The sequence below is a fragment of the Schistocerca nitens genome, chromosome 8 (assembly GCF_023898315.1).
Source record: "Schistocerca nitens isolate TAMUIC-IGC-003100 chromosome 8, iqSchNite1.1, whole genome shotgun sequence".
NCBI lineage: Eukaryota > Metazoa > Arthropoda > Insecta > Orthoptera > Acrididae > Schistocerca > Schistocerca nitens.
Window position 1 is genome coordinate 98,295,788 of NC_064621.1, and position 21,065 is coordinate 98,316,852.

General features: G+C 43.2%; 1 protein-coding gene across 6 annotated transcripts in view; it reads left to right on the forward strand.

Annotated features, from left to right (window-relative positions):
* LOC126199103 (uncharacterized) overlaps nt 1–21,065 on the forward strand; it is a 116,568-nt gene that overhangs the window by 54,021 nt on the left and 41,482 nt on the right. For all 6 annotated transcript variants that reach the window (XM_049935853.1, XM_049935854.1, XM_049935855.1 and 3 more), the window contains exon 6: nt 14,555–14,754. In XM_049935853.1, the coding sequence (XP_049791810.1) occupies nt 14,555–14,754 (200 nt within the window). The remainder of the gene's footprint in view (nt 1–14,554; nt 14,755–21,065) is intronic.

A 21,065-nucleotide genomic window follows, 5' to 3' on the forward strand; every position in this document is an offset into this window, starting at 1 on the left:
TATGTCAACTGTCGTGACTGCCATTCTCCATGCTTGCGAGATTGCTCAGTTTACAAGAAAGAAAAGAAGATCCAAGAGTGCAAGTCCCAGGATCGTCTATCTTATGCTGATCTCTCCAAAAATATGACTGCCTCCACCCAATATTGGTTTCTTCTACTTTTGCCCCTGTTAAATCCTTTCCCCCTCCTACCTCAGCCCTGTCCCCTCTCATCTCCCCCTCCTCTGCAGTCCTCTCGCTCTTGCATCTGTGTGCTGCTCCCCCTCCCTGGCCAGAGAAGTGCCCTCCTTCAGTGTGTGCTGGTGGTGGGGCTAGCCCCCTGGACCACCTCTCCTCGGCATCTCTCAGGCAGGATAAGTCCCAGTACAAGCCTTCTCCCAGGGTCTCTGGAGGTGCCGTCTCCCCCTCGCAACTTGAGTCTGACATGTTATTTGTGGCTGTCACACTATTCTCGTTGGTGACAACCACTCACCTAGTTACATGACATCTCCTCAGGTTCTTTACATATAACCTGGACTGTCGCGTCCGCAGTTCGTGATCTCGTGGTTGCATTCTCACTTCCCGAGAACAGGTCCCGGGTTCGATTCCCGGCGGGGTCAGGGATTTTCACCTGCCTCAAGATGACTGGGTGTGAGCACAGGGTCCCGGGTTCGATTCCTGGCAGGGTCAGGGATTTTCACCTGCCCCAAGATGACTGGGTGTTTGTGTTGTCCTCATTATTTCATTATCATTCATGAAAGTGGCAAGATTGGGCTGAGCAAAGGTTTGGAATTTGTATGGGTGCTGATAACCATGCAGTTGAGCACCCCACAAACCAATAATAATAATAATAATCATCATCATCATCTGGACTCTTGCCACACAGTAATCCAGTAGAACTGTGACCAGATATTATCGTCACCTACTGGAAATACAAAAACTTGTTTCCTTTTATCCTGTGTTCTGTCTGTCTTCAAGAAATGCACTTCCATGATGACCACTCTCCAACATTTCAGGGTAATTGGGCATTCTGTCAGTATTGTGTGTGTCTCGTCATAGCACCTGGAGGAATCAGTACTTTGGTTCGGACCAATGTCATCAGTGACTGGATCCCCCCCTCATACCAACCCAGAAGCAATAGCGGTATGAGTGCAAATGACCCCAGCAATAACCATTTGCATTATCTACCTCCCTCCAATTAGATCACTTCCTTACATTGATCTGCCTATTTTAATACAGCAATTCCCATCCCCCTACCACCTCCTCGGGGACTTCAATGCGCACCACCCCATGTCGAGGGAGAGCCACTTCAATTAGTAGGGGTCTTCTAATTGACCAACTTATAACAGACTTTGATTTGTCTCTTTTCAGTGACGGTTCCCCTACCCACTTCAGTACTGCTCATAGCACATTTTCTGCTATCGATCTCATGATCTCCTCTCCTGCTCTCATGTCTTCCCTACATTGTTCAGCCCATGATGATCTTTGTGATAATGATCAGGATCCTATCCTGCAGGTGCTCTCTTGCAGAACACATTATGACACACTTTGCAACACATCATCATGCTCTTCCTATCCTCTTATGACACTGCCCCAGGCCCGGATTCCATCTACAACCAGATGATCCAACACTTGAACAGTACCCAGAGGCAACATCACCTCTGGGTGTTCAACTGCATTTGGCTCATTGGTGCCTTCCCCTTGCAATGGCAAGAGAGCATAGTTATTCCTGTCCTTATGCCTTGGAAGAATCCAACATTTCTGCTACCGCCCGATTAGCCCGACCAACATACTTTGAAAACTGCTCGGGAGAATTGTTTACTTCTGACTTTGTTGGATACTCGAATCTCTGAGCCTTTTGCCCCCATATCAGTGTGGCTTCCGGGAAGGATGATCTGCAGCTGACCATTTACTCATATTGGAAACAGCAACCTGAGAGGCTTTTATTAACTGCCGGCACCTTGTCACAGTCTTCTTTGACCCACATAAGGCAAACAACACAGCTTGGCGCTGTTGCATTTTAGTTACTCTTCATGACTGGGACTTTTGTGGCCCCCTTCAGATTTTTTCTGCAATTTTTTATCGAACTCGCTTTTCCAGGTTCAAGTTGGCACTTCACTCAACACCCCTCGCATCCAGGAGAACAGTATCCCACGAGGTTCTGTTCTAAGTGTCACACTCTTCCTCATAGCCATCAATGGGCTTGTAACCTCTGTTGTGCCTCTGGTTACCCCAGCGTTGTACGTTGATTTTTGCGTCTCGTGCAGTTCCCACTCGATAGCACCTGCTGATTGCCAGCCCAAAGGCACCATCCGATGCGCCTCTGCATGGGCCTTCTCCCATGGCTTCCAGTTTCTTATTTCAAAATGCAGGTTCTGCGTTTTTTCCATCAACCTTCAGTACACCCTGACCCAGAACTTTGTTTACAGGACCAACTCTTCGATGTTGTAGCACAGTCCCATTTCTTAGCCTTAGTTTTCATAACAAGGTGATGTGACTGCCCCATATTCAATAACTGAAGACTTAAGTGCATGTGGAAGCTTAATGCTCTCCGGCTCATGGCCTACACATCTTTGGGTGCAGACCGTGCTACTCTTCTCCATCTTTACTGTGCTCTGGTTTTGTTCATATTAGATTATGGTTGTCAGGTTTATGGTTTCGCAGCTCATTCCACACTGAAACTAAGTGACCCTGTCCATCATTATAGTTGCATCTGCCTATTGGCGCCTTTCACGCTAGTCCTGTTGACAGTCTCCGCACTGAAGTGGGGATTCTTCATCTACAAATACGGCAGAGCCAACTCATAGTTTCTTATATAATCACCATTTGACGATTTTTCTGACCATCCTGTGTATCCCAAACCTCTTCTCAAATAAGGCATATCTCCCTCCTGATACCCACACCTGGGTGGGATTGGTGGTTGGGATACGTCTCACTTCCATCTGTTGGGATCTCCATCTCCACTTACTGGACAGTGGCCCATGTACTTCCTCTGACACCCCTCTTGGACGCTGCCTCGACTGTGGATTCGGACTGACCTATTCCAGGATCCTAAGGTCTCTGTTGCCCCTAAGATATTCCAGCATCTTGTAGTTCTATCCTTGAAAAGTTCCAGGGTACTTCCATCTTCCACACAGATGGTTCTAAAATAATAGATAAGGCAGGATATATTTCACGTCTTTACTGGCATGGAACACTACTGACTGCCAGGATCGTGTAGTGAATTCATGGCAGAGCTGCTAGCCATTAATAGGGCCCTCCATTTTGTTCTGAGGCCTCCCGCCACAGTGTTTTAATACTTACCAACTCCGTTTGCAGCTTGCAGGCTATACACTGATGGCTAGAAGGGCAGATACTTGGCCCCATTCCCTTTCATGATTCCATGTGCAGGTATTTGGATACACATCAAATCTCTCTGCCCAAAGGTGAAATAACATCTGGTGGGTTACTGATGTCAATAATAAACTCTGCACAATCCAAGTGACTACTGCAGTTTGACCTCATCCTTCCACTCCTCTCAGGAGTCCACTGTATTATGCTAACTACACCTTCGTTATACTAGGTCACCCATTGTTTTCTCTTGCGTTAATGAGGCACCTCCACAATATGGCTTTGGGACAGACTGATGGTATTCCATACATTGGTGGGATTGTCCCCTTCTTTTGGCTCTTGTTACTAAGTATAGCCTTCCAGATTCCTTGTCTTTAATATTAGCAGACAATCCATGGATGGTTGAACTGGTCCTCAGTTTCGTATGTGAAAGTGATTTTTATTTTCCCTTTACTCCTGGAGCGGGGTCAGGGAGATTGTGGTTCGGGCATCTCTTCATGTTTTCTAGGTCTGGAAACAATGACCACTCCCCTGTGCAAAGACAGCTCTTTTATCTCTCTGCTTTTCCAGTTTTTAGATTTGGCCTACTCTTTTATGCCTTCTACTGTGTGTTTTTTAACTTCCTCACTTTATGGTTTGACACCTCTGTCTGGTTCCACCCACTTTTAGCTGAATGACTATCTTACACAAGTAACTTTTGAATCGCGGGACTAATGACCTCGCCATTTAGGCCTATAACCCCCCTCAATCAATCAGTCAATCAATAAGAAGGATGTAGGTTGCTGTAGTTATTCGGAGATGAAGAGGCTTGCGAAGGGTAGAGTAGCGTGGAGAACTGCTTCAAACTAGTATTTGGACTGAAGACAATAACAGTAGCAACAACAGGATAGAGTAGCATGGAGAACAGCTTCAAACTAGTATTTGGACTGAAGACAGCAACAGTAGCAACAACAACAGCAGCCCCCCCCCCCCCCCTCCCCCAGGGGGTCCACAACTCTTTTGTGGACACGTGCGTAGCGAGCACGGGACCCCGAGCTAATGTGGCCCTCCTTCCTTTCCGGGCTGCATACCTTCCCTTTCCGCATCCTTCCCCCCCACCCCCCCCCCACCCCCCATATTCGCCCCCCCCCTCACCTCTGGCTCTTTCCTTCCCTTTCTCCCCCTCTGGGAGTATAGTTTGTGCCTACGTCCGGAGACGGACGCTCGAAACTGTTACAAATTCCTTGCTTTCTACACTTGCAAGTCTTCGTCCTTCCTCTGTCTTTCCTCTGTCCTTCTCTTTTCCTTCCCTCTTCTCTTTGCCCTTTTCTCCGCTGCGGCGTTTGAGACCCCTCTTCTTTCCTTTCCCTTTCCCTTTTTTTCCTCCCTGTGCGCGTCCGAAGGCCGACCCACGCACTCCCATGCGTAGCCGGTGACGGGGTAATGCGTAATTCCCCGCCCCGGGTCGACAGGTAGGACGCGTACGTACCCCCTGGTAACGGCCAGGCCCAGGGAGGGGTGATTACCCGAGCTGATACCTTCCGAAACTGCCAATTGGTCCCTCCGTCCGTTTGTCGGGAGGTGTGACCTGAGGTGTGAACAATCACCTAAGGCGGGAGTGCCCTCAGTGAGGGCCCCCACAAGGGAGGAGTGCGCCATCGGAGACGCCGGTAATCGTGGGGGATTCTTCCGCAATGGTTTCCTCACCTTCCACTATGTCTGCTCACAAACGTAAGTTCACTGAGTCTCAGCCACAGACAGTTCCTTGTTGTTTCTCGGTCTGACAAAGGTCACGACTTCTCCACGGTCAACCCTTTCATCATTCAGAAAGGTGTCAACGCAATTGCAGGTCCTGTGAAGTTTTGTTCCCGATTACGGAATGGCACCCTGTTGTTAGAAACAAACAGTGCCCTCCAGGCAAAAAAATTGCTGCGTGCTTCTCTGCTCCACACCTTCCCTGTCCGGGTGGAACCGCACCGTACCTTAAATTCCTCGCGTGGAGTTGTTTATACACGCTCCCTCGATGGATTGTCTGACGAAGAAATTCAGCACTACCTGTCTGACCAGGGCGTAACGGCTGTTCATAGAGTTACGAAAAGGGTTGACACGAACATCATTCCAACCCGCACTGTCTTCTTGACATTTGACAAAGTTCAACTCCCATCGAAAATCAAAGCAGGCTATGAGATAATTTCCGTTCGCCCTTACGTCCCAAACCCTACGCGTTGCTATCGATGTCAGCGGTTCAATCACACCAGCCAGTCCTGTTCCAATCCGGCCAAATGTGTTACGTGTGGCAAGGATGCCCATGAGGGTGCTTGTCCACCTCCATCCCCTCGCTGCATCAACTGTATGGGTGACCACGCTGCTTCCTCTCGAGATTGCCCCGTTTTTAAGGACGAAAAGCTCATCCAGGAAATAAGAGTGAAGGAAAAGGTGTCGACCTTTGCTGCTCGAAACTTATTCGCCAGTCGACAGCCCACCGTGCCTCAGACAGGCAAATACAGCACTGTCCATGCTTCTCCTCGGCCAACAAAGGAGGCGGCCACGCAGACTTGCGACCTCACCTTTAGTGCCACGGTCGTCAGATCGGCCAGCGCAAAGATCGCCCGTTCAACCTCACCACTTTCGCCTGCCCACTCTATGGCTCACCCTTCGTCGGGTTCTGCTAAATCTCGAGCCCAAAAGTCAGACACCAATTCTTCGAAAAAAGAGCATACTCGTGAAGAGTTTTTACGTACAACTTCACAACCATCGGTTCCTCCTTCATCTAAACATCATACTTCCAAGAAGGCTACAAAGAAACCCAGTTCCTCTCCTTCTCCGCCAAGGCGTGTCCCATCTACAGCGCCACCTGGCGGAAATCGCCCTCGGCCGTCTTCTGTGTCGCCGAGGCGCACTGCTGATGGCCGGTCAACCGGCCGATCGCTGGTGGCAGGAGCTGCTCCTGAATGCCATTCCATGCTGTCGGTCGCAAGCTCTGAGCAGTCGTTGAGTTGACAGCACCCTTGGTCACAATCCTCCATTTTCTGTTCACCCTATGTCCATTATCCACTGGAATATACGCGGCATTCGAGCCAATCGGGATGAATTGTCGATCCTCTTACGATCCTACTCGCCGGTCATCTTCTGTCTTCAGGAAACAAAGCTGCGTCCTCATGACCGCTTTGTTCTCCCTCATTTTCAGTCTGTCCGATATGACCTCCCCTCTGTGGAAGGCACTCCTGCACATGGAGGACTCATGATTCTTCTCCATGATACTCTCCATTATCATCCAATCCCCTTAAACAGTTCCTTCCAAGCTGTCGCCGTCCGTCTTTCCCTTTCTGGATACACGTTCTCTCTTTGTACTGTATACATTCCATCCTCCACACCAATGGCACGAGCTGATCTCCTTCATCTTCTTGGTCAGCTTCCACCCCCCTATTTGCTGGTTGGGGACTTCAATGCCCACCACCCACTTTGGGGATCTCCACATCCTTGTCCACGTGGCTCACTATTGCTAGACGTCTTCCACCAAGCGGATCTAGTTTGCCTCAACACTGGGGTCCCCACATTTTTGTCTGCCTCCACGACAAATTTATCTCATTTGGACCTTGCGATCGGTACTGTTCCGCTAGCTCGGCGCTTCGAATGGTTCGCCCTTGATGATACACACTCGAGTGACCACTTTCCATGTGTCCTTAGGCTGCAGCCTCCACTGCCATATATGCGCCCGCGACGCTGGAAGTTTGCCCAAGCCAATTGGACACTTTTTTCGTCTCTAGCGACGTTCGATGACCGTCACTTTCCCAGCGTCGATGATGAGGTCACACATATTACCGACGTTATTCTTACAGCTGCGGAACATTCAATACCACGCACCTCCGAATTGCCCCGGCGCCCCCCAGTTCCTTGGTGGAACGAGGCATGCCGTGACGCAATACGTGAGCGGCGACGTGCTCTTCGCGTTTTCCACCACCATCTTACTTTGCCAACTGTATCCGCTATAAGCAGTTCCGTGCGCGATGCCGTCGTGTCATCTGCGATAGCAAGAAGGCAAGCTGAAAATTCTTTACAAGCTCATTTAACACCTTCACTCCCTCCTCGGAAGTTTGGAGTCGTCTTTGACGGTTCTCAGGCGCGCCTAGTTTCTCCCCAGTCTCTGGGCTCACTGTCGCGCATGATACATTAGTGGACCCCGTCGCAATTTCTAACTCATTGGGTCAGCACTTTGCTGAGATTTCGAGCTCTTCAAATTACCCGCCAGCGTTTCTCCTGAAGAAACGTGCAGCGGAAGTGCGACATCTTGCTTTCTCCTCTCAAAATCGCGAAAGCTATAATACTGTTTTCTCCATGTGGGAACTCCAACATGCACTCTCTTCTTCTCGCTCCTCCGCCCCAGGACCGGTTGGTATCCATGTCCAAATGTTGCTGCATTTGTCAACCCATAGTCTGCGTTACCTCCTTCGCCTTTATAATCGAATTTGGACCAACAGTACTTTTCCCAGACGATGGCGGGAAGCTATCGTCGTTCCCATTCCGAAACCTGGAAAGGACAAATATCTCCCCTCTAGCTATCGCCCCATTTCTCTCACGAGTAGTGTCTGTAAGATTTTGGAGCGTATGGTGAATTACCATTTAGCTTGGTGGCTGGAATCCCGCAGTCTTTTAACACCTGCCCAATGCGGATTCCGAAAGCATCGTTCTGCAGTTGACCATCTTGTTGCTCTCTCCACTTATATCATGAACAATTTTCTCCGGAAACGCCAAACGGTAGCAATATTTTTTGATCTGGAGAGAGCATACGTTACCTGTCGGAGGACAGGCATCCTCCGCACACTGTTCTTTTGGGGCTTTCGAGGCCGGCTGCCCCTTTTTCTTCGCGAATTTATGGCAGAGCGCACATTTAGGGTGCAGGTGAACACTACTCTCTCCCGTACTTTCTCCCAAGAAAACGGGGTACCCCAGGGCTCCGTGCTGAGTGTTGTACTGTTTGCCATCGCTATAAATCCAATTATGGATTGTCTCCTTCCTGATGTCTCGGGCTCCCTCTTTGTGGACGATTTTGCGATCTACTACAGCTCTCAACGGACCAGCCTTCTTGAACGACGTCTTCAAGGATGTCTCGATCGCCTCCACTCTTGGAGCATCGAAACCGGTTTCCGTTTTTCTCCCATTAAGACTGTTTGTATTAATTTTTGGCGACGTAAGGAGTTTCTTCCGCCCTCCTTACATCTAGGTCCTGTCAACCTTCCGTTTTCAGACGTCACTAAATTCTTGGGTCTTATGTTTGACAGAAAACTGTGCTGGTCCTCCCACGTTTCCTATCTTTCGGCTCGCTGTCTGCGATCGCTCAACACCCTCCGTGTCCTGAATGGTACCTCCTGGGGAGCGGACCGAGTGGTCCTTCTCCGCCTCTATCGCGCCTTAGTGCGCTCGAAATTGGATTATGGAAGCATAGTCTACTCCTCTGCTCGGCCGTCTATTCTTCGGCGTCTCGACTCTATCCACCACCGTGGATTACGTTTAGTGTCTGGAGCTTTTTACACTAGCCCTGTGGAAAGCCTTTATGCTGAGACTGCTGAACCACCGCTGTCCAATCGGCGAGCAGTCCTTCTGAGTCGTTATGCTAGCCATCTGTCTTCCATGCCTGCTAATCCAGCCCATGACCTTTTTTTCGACGCCTCCTTTGATGTAGGGTATGCAGGCCGCTCCTCCTCCCTACTACCCCCGGGAGTCCGCTTCCGTCAACTGCTCCATTCTCTTTCCTTCTGCTTTCCTAAAACCTTCTTTACAACTTGGGGTACAGCACCGCCTTGGCTCCGTCCCCAGATCAGCCTGCTCCGTGACCTTTGTTGATTTCCCAAGGATGGTACCCCTACACTTGTTTATAGTCGGGCATTTGCAGCTCTATGTGCACAAATGACGGACGCCACATTTATTTACACTGACGGCTCGAAAACATCGTTAGGTGTAGGGAGTGCATATGTTGTTGGCGACACCCCAAATCACTTTCGGCTTCCCGACCAGTGTTCGGTTTATACTGCGGAGCTTTACGCTGTTCTCCAGGCTGTCCACTACATCGGCCGCCATCAGCGGATACAGTACGTAATCTGCTCAGATTCTCTCAGCTCTCTCCTCAGTCTCCAAGCTCTTTACCCTGTGCACCCTCTGGTCTACCGGATTCAGGACTGTCTGCGCTTGCTCCACCTGGGGGGCGTCTCGGTGGCGTTCCTCTGGCTCCCGGGACACGCTGGTATCTGTGGCAATGAGGCGGCCGATATAGCGGCCAAGGCTGCAGTCTCTCTTCCTCGGCCAGCTATTCAGTCGCTTCCCTTCACCGATCTACGGAGCGGTTTATGTCGCAAAGTTGCTCATTTATGGCATGTGCATTGGTCAACACTTCCCCATAATAAATTGCGGGAAGTGAAAGCCCTTCCTTGCGCTTGGACCTCTTCCTCCCGAACGCGTCGTCGGGAGGAGGTAATTTTAACTTTCTTTTTAGCCATCAACATCTTTTAAGCGGCGATCCTCCCCCACTCTGTCCCCACTGCTCTCAGCTGTGGACGGTAAGACACCTTTTAACCCTGCTGTTCTGTTCGGGTCTATATGACCCGAAACGAATATGAACGTTATTTTACATTATGTAAATACCAATATATATTTATGAAACTTTGTGACTTTGTCTGAAAATGGATGAGCAGCATGTGTTTTAAAAGGTTTTAAAAAAGTTTAAGAAGTTTGGGCTTCAACTGTAATAGTTGCATATGTAATGTTCGGGTCATAATGACCCGACACAAATATGTTTAGTGTAACTCGTATTTATTTCTAAAATCTGGAAATGGCGAAAATTATTTTTGTTGTGTTGTGTGGGAATAGTGACTGCATCATTCCAACTTACTCTCAACAATCACCTAAAGCTCCATGCGTTCACAACAATGGGCTTGTTTGTTGCTTTCCCCAGGAAATAATAATTGGCAGTTCTCAATAATTGGAATGCTTTGTTTCTGCCCAGTTTGACTTGTGACACCATGGCGATGAGACCATTGAATGATCGTGAGTTGGAAGAAATAGTAAATGCCTCACCAGATGAAGGATCACTTTCTGAGTTTGAAGATCACATCAGCAATGCATCTGAAAGCGAGTGTTCCGATGACAGTTACGACAGTCCACAGCCCATACAAAATAGTGTAGAGACTTTTCTTTCTAAAAATGGGAATATAGAATGGCAGTTGCATCCACCAGCACAACATGGTCGCCTACCAGCTTCGAACATCATCAAGAGTACCCCAGGAGTTACCAGGTATGCAGTCAGCAGAATATCTGATGTAAAATGTTCATTTGAAGCAGTATTTCACACAGCGCTTCAAAATGAAATAATAGAGATGACAAATATTGAAGGGCAGCGAGTTTATGGTGAACAGTGGACAGATATTGATGGTTCTGTTTTCCATGCATACTTAGGACTCTTACTCCTAGCGGGTGTATATCGATCTCATGGGGAGTCTACAAAAAGTTTGTGGGATAAAGATACTGGGCGAAACATATTTCGAGCAACCATGTCTCATGAAACATTCTGTAAGATATCACGTGTCCTGCGATTTGACAAGAAATCTACTAGAGAGGAAAGACGACGTACTGACAAACTTGCCGCAATTCGTAGTATTTGGGAGAAGTGGGTAGAGGTCCTTCCTAAACTGTATAATCCAGGAGAAAATGTTACTGTTGACGAGCAGTTAGTAGCATTTAGAGGTCGCTGTCCATTCAAGCAGTATATCCCAAGTAAACCGGCAAAATATGGGATCAAAATATGGACCATGTGTGACAGCAAAACTTCATACGTACTGAAAGCCCAAATTTATACAGGAAAGGTGAGTGGAGCGGCACCAGAAAGAAATCAGGGAATGAGGGTGGTATCTGATCTCACTTCTGAGTTACGTGGTCAGAATATCACGTGTGACAACTTTTTTACGTCGTACAATTTGGGGCAGCTGCTTCTGAAAAGGAAATTGACTATGTTGGGAACTATACGGAAAAATAAGCCGGAGCTTCCACACAAAATGACCAACAAGGAGGTACACAGCTCTTCATTTTACTTCACAAATGACACTACTGTGGTTAATTATATTCCTAAGAGACACAAGAATGTTGTACTTATGAGCACTCTCCACCATGATGCGGAAATCAGTGACAGGGCTGATAAGAAGCCAAAAATGATTTTGGACTATAATTCAACCAAAGGTGCTGTAGACACGCTTGATCAGTTATTAGGTACATATACATGCAAACGAAAAAGTAATAGGTGGCCAATGATAGTTTTCTACAATATTCTTGATGTTTCTGCTTATAATGCATACGTTTTGTGGATTTCGGTTGACCCTAATTGGAATGCAAGCAAATTGACTAGAAGGAGAATATTCTTGGAGGAACTTGGAAAGTCACTGATAAAAGAACATATTGCATCAAGAACGCATTTCCCAAGAACAGAAGATTCTTTGAGAATGGTCACAAGCATCCAAAACCCGAATGATGTGGGTGGTGTGTCAGAATCGGTAACAACAAGAAAATCTACAAAACGTGCACGCTGTAAGTTCTGTCCATCAAGTAATGACAATAAAACAAACATGGTGTGTGGAAAATGTAGTAAACATATTTGCAAGAAACATGTAACCTACTTGTGTCCACAGTGCAAGCAGTAAGAAAAGAACTGTAGTATTTTATAAGATGATTGTATTGAAAATTCTGTTGTTTCAAATTTATGTGAATACTTGTGCCTAAACTACAATCAGTAAGAAGAGAGGATTCTAAAGTTGTAGTGCTTTCTATGTTGGAATGTAATAAAAAAACTGTAGTGTGTTCTGTACTGTAGTGTGCTCTAAGATGAATATCTGTAATGACAACTGTCTGTTGTTAGAAAATGTCAATACTTACGTCTAAACTGTCAACAATAAGAATAGAAGTATGGAAAAACTGTAGTGCTTTCTAAGTTGAATGCCTGTAATGGAAACTGTCTGTTGTTTCAAATTTATGTGCATATTTAAATGAAAAATATCCCTCAATAAAGTTGTATGCATTGTTATTATTATTATTATTACCATTATTATTATTATTATTATTATTATTATTATTACTAACAAGGTACTGGAATAGAACAACAATGTCGATAGCTAAAACTGTACCAAAATTTATGTTTCTAAAGCATTTTGATATGTCGGGTCATATTGACCCGAACAGTATATATGTCAAGTAAAAGTGAACAGAACAGCAGGGTTAATTGAATGCCCCTATTTTAATCCGTTACGCTCCCGTCTGCAGCTATCGCCTGATATATCGTCGATTTTGGCAGATGACACGCGCTCAGCCGACCGCGTTCTCCAGTTTATTAGTGACAGTGAAATGACGTCAGTCATTTGAAGTTTTTTCGGGGACCACCAACCCCTCTCTGTAGTGGAATTTTAAGCCTTCTTTCTGCTTTTAGTTTCTCCAATTTTTTGAGTTTCGTTCCCATTTTTGCTGTTTTCCATTTTCAGTTTTTATTATTTCCTCAGTCACGGACCGGGCGCTAATGACCATAGCAGTTTTGCGCCCTAAAACAAAAAAAAAAAAAAAACAACAGCAGCCACCTCCTACAGGATCATACCCAGTAAAGCAGTGTGATGTTCAAAACAATTTAGGGGTTAGTGATAGCTTTACTTTGATTTTCATCAATATACTTTTAGGAAATTTGTCTGTTATCTAATATAGATTTTTGTAATTTAAGTTAGTTTTACTTCTTATGACAAAAGATTGTAAAAAATGACACAGTGCATTAAATATGTCCCGAACATAAATGTGAGACTACGGTGTAGATAAGTCTCTTACCACAAACTTTATTTGGCATTCACAGTTTTTGGCTTCCCAACTGTCAACCACATTATCACATACCAACCTAATATAGACCTCAGACTATGGTACAGATCATTCTGTCACACTCTAGCCATAGTTTGAATACACATTTGGGGAAAATTTATGTAGTCCTTTGGTCCTAGTTGTAATATTTCCTTTAGCAGTTTTCTTATTGATGTATTTGTCTCAGTTCCAGCCATTCCCTGGATTTGGGGCTCAGCCATTCATGGCAAGATAGTATAGAGAAGTATTCCTCCTATCCTGAGTCCATTAGATGGAATTTCTAATCATGAAATGCAATCCGTGTGTAAAAAGAAAAAGAAAAAGTTGTTTGCATGGAAAAAAGTATGGATAACAACACTAGTGATTACAGAACAACATGGCTGTGTGACTGAACAATTTCCGGCAACATGACGATTTCCTCTCGTAGTTAGGTTTTTTTTATCCAAGTCATTGTTACATTCTATTCAATGAACTCTAGCAGAGGAATTTTGATGACGTGTTACATATTGAATATGTATCTCATTTCCTTGCACTTACGGCCTCATTTGACATTGACCATAACTTGGAGCCAGAAGAACCACCTGCAAAGTGGGCACGTTTCACATACAGTAATTATCTCAGTTTTAATGACCACTTGTCAGTTCCACTGTTGTTAAAAAGTAATTGTAAACTTTTCACACAGCCTTTCCACATAACGTTTTTCGGATAGGTAAATTTCGCAACCTTCCCCAATATAGAAACCACTAACCACACCTGCTTTAGCAAAATTTGCACTTATTCTGTAATTATGTTTAAATTTGATGTGGTTTAATAAGCAATAAGCAAATCTTTTCTCTTCTTTAAGTAAATAGCTACCAGGTAAATAGTTTATTCCAAATTTCCATACAGACGAGTATTTAGATGTGTTTACAGGAGCCGTATATTATGTCTGTTTCTGGTTGCAAAAATGTTGCCATCAATATTGCTGCAATACATGACAGTAATGCCACATGATATGGTGTTATTGCTGAGGAAGCATGCTGTTCAGATTTGCTTTGAATGTGTGCATCTGTCATCGGGAATTCATCCCCCTCTCTGTCACCCGTAAGATAAATGATCAAACTTGGTTGTCAGATTCCTCCTTTGCTTTCCACTGATTTGTCAGACAGATGCAACAAGCAACTAAAATGAATACAGTACAACAAGCATTCAGCTGTGGGGTGCACTCTCGGTCCTGACAGCCGAATTTACAAGACATGGTTAAGGATTCGATCACAGTTATCTGAAAGTGTACATTTTCTAGAAAGAATTTGAGGTCGTCAGGAAGTTCATATTTTCAACATGTAGTTTTTGTAACAATAAATAGTTGCCACCTGTACAAGACCATTAACAATTTTGTACTTGCATATTTTATTTCAGATATTTGTGGAAATATGTGCGAAAAATGTGGTACCAGTTTTACATTAAGGACGGACTTATACAGACATTTGAGAGCATTCCACAACATGGACATAAATTTAAATAAGGGTAAAGAAACATGTGACTTGCATGATAATAAATTTTTGACTATTGCTACCGACGATCATCGCAAGAACATGCACATACCTGCTCCTCAAAAAGTAAGTAAAATATATCACTATACATAGAAATTTTTCAGTTTCGGTGTAAAGTATTAAGTTTCCTTCTAAAATAACACTTCAATTTCATATGTTTGTGACAAATTTGCTCTGGCTCAGCATTCATTTGCTGGGTATGTGCCTGGTGACCAGATGTTCATGAGCTAGGGACTTGTTAGAGCTGCCAGTCCTCCATCACCATAAGCTCTGGGCATGCTTAAGTAAGTACTGCATAGTGCAACAGCAGAACACTATGTGTCACAGGAAATGGGGATCTTGGTTTTACCGCCCAGATTGTGAGGATGGTAAAAACCTCTATATACAGGGTGCATTTGACCTGGGACAACCGGTAGATCTGTGAAAAACCTGGGATTTTTTTAGAATTCCAGGAAATTTTTTGTTTGGTTTTAATTTTCATTCATTTTTTTGTAATTTTGACTGTTAAGAAACAATACTCTGACAAAGCATATTACTGTATCCGGCTACTGCAAAATAATACTGCAGCGATAAAACATGAATGAGAGGGGAAAAAGTAAGAAAAAAAACAAAGGAAATGCACCATACACAACAAAATACAGTGCTCATACAAGCACCTGCCAACAGCAAAACGTGTCAAAGGCTTTAGGAAGACTGTGCAGTGCTTCATAACAATGAATTGCCTCCAATGAGGCCAGCTGCTGTGGCCGAGCGGTTCTAGGTGCTTCAGTCTGCAACCGCGCTGCTGCTATGGTCGCAGATTCGAATCCTGCCTCGGGCATGGATGTGTGTGATGTCCTTAGGTTCTTAGGTTGGTTAGATTTAAGTAGTTCTAAGTCCAGGGGACTGATGACCTCAGATGTTAAGTCCCATAGTGCTTAGAGCCATTTGAACCTCCGATGAGCGCGATATCACAACTTTTTATATTAGATTCGTTTGAGTAGTTGCGAGTGGGCTCGTGCATCCTCAGTTGAGTCGTCCTTGTGTAGTACCTTCTCCCACTTCTGGCTACAGAATTTGACTGTTAGCTGTATAAGCAGTAGCGGCAAGCAGCAAGATGCTACCCAGAAAAATTTTACTGGCGTACACTATCCAGTATTGCTGCAGTTCGGAAATATTGTTGATCCAGGGCTGATGCACAGAGCAGTCTGAGCTGTAGGGGGGAGTTGGATAGTCTCCACATGACCCATGTTAATGTTTAGTGATTCCTTTCCATTTATTGCTCTCACGTCAAATGAAAACAAAACGGATTTCTGTGGCCGGGAGCTATCAAGTCAATTAAAAGACATTCACATAATGACGGAAGGCTAAAATATGTTATCGGTTTCAGATTTTATTTTATTTTCACCTTTCTGACAGTCAAGCATTAAATGCCTTACAGAGCAATGAAGTTATCTTTGTCAGTTTCCTAAAGAAATGTGGCATTTATTAATCTTTTCCATTAAGGTAGTCAATTTATTTGAAACGAAGTGTTTAATTCCACACTATTGACTAGTTTCATCTGTTTGCTACATTTCAAAGGTGCATGTTTTCATCTTCTACCACGTATGGGGTTATGCCATAATAAAGAACCAAACATGAGGTAATACAGTACCGGTACTCCAAGAAAATTTACATCCGAATCTGGACATATGAATGTGCATTTTAAGCCGAATAATCATGTTAGTATGGTTCACGAAATTCCAATACTCTGGAGTATTTCATTTATGACAGAATGTAAGATCTTTTACTGTTTTACACATATCAACATACAAGCTTCCTACGTCATCGTAGTTGCACACGCATGGTGACGCCTGTTATCTGGCGCTCTTTGGCAACTGCTGAAACAGATCTATTTCTCTAACAGGTCGTGGGAAAATATTGCGGTTGTTTGAAAAGCTTTACTTTCAAAGTAAATGTCCGTTTATGCAAGATGAACTGTGTGCGAGAATGTACCATGAATTTCTTAAATCACAGAGCGTTTGACTCTCATTTAAAAATTAACTATTTGAGGATGACCATTTGGAAAAATTTCAAGCCCAGAAGATCAGACATTTATGTCATTATTAAAAATTTTACTGTCACATTTGTGTGATGTATCTTAAAGTGTTACATATGCAAAAAGATCAACATTATATGTGAAAGCTTAGCTTATGTTACAGCTTATTAATCTTAGAGACCAATATTATACATGAAAGCTTTGATTTTCTCATAGCAACACTATGTATATTAATTTAAACCATTAACTTTTTCTATTTGTGTGCACACACTACTTAACAATGATATTGCTATTGCCTGACTACATCATGTGTCCTTTGCTCTGAATATCCGCTGGCGAGATCATGTGACATGAGCTACGACTGGCTTACAATCGCGATTTCAATGCTTTGGAAATAACATGCGGTGTTTGATGGAATTCATATTTATACTTTCATAATACAACAATATGCAGTATACATGTTGCTGCACATCAAAGATTTTTCCAACACTTTTTTTTTTACTAGTTTGGTTCTCTAAAGGACTGTCAAATTCTATGCTGGTGTATAAAACCATAACCATTCAAAGGATTTATAAATTTTACAGTTCCAAGGAAAAGTGTAGTGTTGCTTAACATGGAAAAAGTGTACTTTCACCCAGGAGAAAGTGTATTTTTAACTTTGAAATCCAGAAAATAATCTGGGAATTTTTTATTTTTTTTTTTGTCCATGTATACACCCTGATAAAGAAAAACCTCAATCTCAAGGTGTGCTGCATGCCGATGAGATGCAGGCCTGTTAAGGTAGAGCAGTCATTAGCAGGCAACCTCTGGGGAAACTGTTGAACTTCAGTTGTACGAGGCTTATTCTGGTAAGCAGGGCTCTGTCTGAGTGGACCTTTATATCCCGAGCTGCTCATGGGTCCAAGATGAAAACCTCTAAATTTGCTCCTCCTCCTCCTCCTCCTCCTCCTCCTCCTTCCAGGGGAATGGGCGGGCTGCAGGTAGGTACTAACACTCAATCTGACAAGAGGGTTCATGTAACCAATCCTCTAGACTCAGGAACATTTCATATTTCTTGTGTATATTGTAACTGGATGCTTGTTGCTAGTCAGAATAAGGAAAGAGAGCAGCTTTGTGAAAGTATCACCATTTTATTTTGAAAAAGCTTTAGGGTGGATTGCAGGTACATTATTTAAAATTTGTCAAACAGGTGTGAAATGGGATATTGTTGGTTGAAACCCCAAGTTCCCAACAAGTGGCAAACCTGCAAAAAGCCAAGGAATATCCATTGAGACTGAGCTCCATACTACAGATCCCTGCACGCTACAATACTTTTGCTGTAGTTCAGTCGGCATTCCCAAAGATAAGCTGAATGGAGCAAAGAAGCCACTGTGGGTGTCTAAAATGTAATGAAAAGGATGGATGGCAAACTGGTTAATTGAGACTCACTTATACTTGCTTTAAACAGCGAAAATACCCAGAATGCATCAAGGCAGGTTTCCTTCGCACAAGCATCTGGCCTGATGTCTCCCAACCAAATGCGCTCTTTCAAATACCAGAGCTTTGGGCATACTACTGTTGGACATAAAGGAGAAGTCACTTGTGGCAAATGTGGTAAGGTCGCTAACGGATTTGCTTGTTCACCTCCTTCTGATGTGTGTGAATGCTCTGGGGATCATCCTGTCTGGGGTAGGGACTGCAGTGTATGTGTTGAAGAAAGGAAAATAGAACAGCTTAAAACTGTGAAGCGCATCCTATATGATGAGGCCAGAAAAATATATAAAGCCATGCTATCCCCCATTTTCACTACCTCCTTTGCTCCTTTTCTTAAACAGCCAGTTAAGGAGACTAATGCTGCAACATAAACTGAAGTTACTAGTGTTAGCACTAGCACTAGTACTTGCATTTGTCAATGCACTTGTGCTGCTGCAGTTACTTCAAAACCCATGCTTCCTGACAGAATATCAGAAAAGTCTGTGGAGCTTCTTGCCCCTCTTAAGGTTCAGTCCAGTCCACCATCTAGTGTTACCACCACCACCACCATCACTTGTGTGATGTGGCTCTGAAGCTTCCCCAAGCAAAAAAATCAGCCAAAAGCAAAAAATCAGCCACTGATGGAGTCGATGATGATGTCATCAGTGTCAATGTCACTCTCTCTGACGTCTCTCACGATTCATCTTCAGAGCTGATGGATGTTGATGTCAGCCTGGGGCACTCATTGCACCCTAAGACCGAGTCTCCATCCATTGTGGGTCTCCTCCATGGCGGAAAAAACCAGGTGAAAGTGCAACCCCCATGATAAATGGCTTCCATAGTGCAGTGTGTAATTGCTATAATCGCACTATTTCACTCCCATTTACGGAGCTTGTTAGCACCTGATGTTAGGTTGGCACCATTAAAATGCATTGTGTTGTGGTAATCGCTGCTACTTGCTGGATTGCTGCTGTGTCTCAATGCTGATGCTGGCTCTAAATCTGGTTGTCTAGGGTGAAAAACATGATGTACCATGTTTTTTATGTGCTTTTGATGATAAAGAACGAGCGAAACCAACAAATATGTAAACTTCAAATATTTATTACTTTGGTGGCCATCTTAATTCCACTGTCCACCAAAGACCATGACACAACACAAAGTAGTACTTCCTTTACATGTTCTTTGCATTGTTTATCCACCTCAAACAATAACACACAAACACACTTTACCAAAGTGACATTCCGACTGTGCCCCCGACCCTTCTTGCTGCTTGTATTTATAACATTGTCAAAGAACTACTAAAAAGAGATATAGTTTATAAGTCACATGTACATCTGTTATCATAATTTGTGCAGAAAAGGTATTAATTTGCATTGAGTGACATAATTTAACATGTTATTAAAATGACAGACAGATTTGTTGATTTGACAGAATAATTCTTTGTTACAAAAAGGCCGTTTTTTAGAAGTTTGTCAATTGACTTCTCTAATTTGCATAAATAAGTAAATAACATGAATTATTAAGAATTACATTGGTTTTCGCCTAAAATAGGATTGATTACATGAATACTGAGTGAAAATGCTCCTAGTGAACAAATAGGTTTCACTGGGTGATTTTTATTTAAGGAGATCCAAAATACCTAAGTTGGCCACTATTTTTCGTACTTCATATTAATTATTTAAGATGAACTTAGTGTTTTTACATGATGACATTTGCTGTATCAGTGATCAAGTGATATTAACTTTTGTGTGGGTCAGTTATTCAGTATAATTTAATGGGTTGACTGTTTATGGAGACATGTTATGCAATCATTGTTAACATACACAATAACTTTTCTATAATCATAAATACTCGTTAAACTGGTTGAATTTGGAGTGTATCGCATACTTCGGTAAAGTAAAGCCTTCAATATGTTCCGTTACAATACCCCCCTCGGGTAATATCATTTACAGAATGTTAATGATATTAGCCGACTAGGACAAATGTGTCAAATGGTTAAAATTTGGAAAAGTACTACTTTAATAATTTTGTTTTTTTGTTTTTTTTTTGTTTTACTATGCATAATGTGTATGTATACAGTGACCGTTACACCGTTTCAAAATGACTTTTTCCTGCAAATATTTTAGTTGTGTTGTTTCAAATGCACTTTGTGTTATGGCTCTCAGTATGACAGCATAATAAAAATATTTAGTAATATATGAAAGTAAAAAAAAAATTGTTAATCTTTGCTCCCAGTGAGCCACATGGAAAATGATCAAAAACAGACACAAATATATCACATGCGATCCTAAGATATATAAAAAATATATGTAAATTATTTCAAAGTCAGCTCTCATTGAGTCACAGAATAATCAAGATAATAGAAGGAACATAAATTTATTACATAGATGGACAGGTCAGATGTCCATAGGAAAATATTGCAACTGTCGGCTCTTTTTGAGCCACATAAAGGAAATGAAAACAAAGAACATGATTATAAGTATGGACATGACATATAAACACAAACACTAGAGAAGTCACATGTATGAATATAATACGCATTTTTTTAAAAAAGAAAAGTTTTTTATTTTATATATATTGTCTCCCATTGAGACACATAGTCAAGACAGTACAAGAACATATGAATATCAAAATTGCACACTTAAATTGGTCACAACATTACACAGACATCAAACTTGGTGAACATCTGATTAGCTGTAGAAAATCTGATTAGCTTATGCCTAAGAAAAGAATAGTAACAAAATGATGGGTCTTACACAACAATTTTTACATTGTCTTTTATATTTGGTGCAAGTATGTCCCATATTCAACAATACAAACAGAAAGTAATAAATGTTTGTCACCTCTTTGGGTGCATGGTTAAACTTGCCCCTTGCAAGTAAAGAAGATGTCTCCAAATTTAATATTC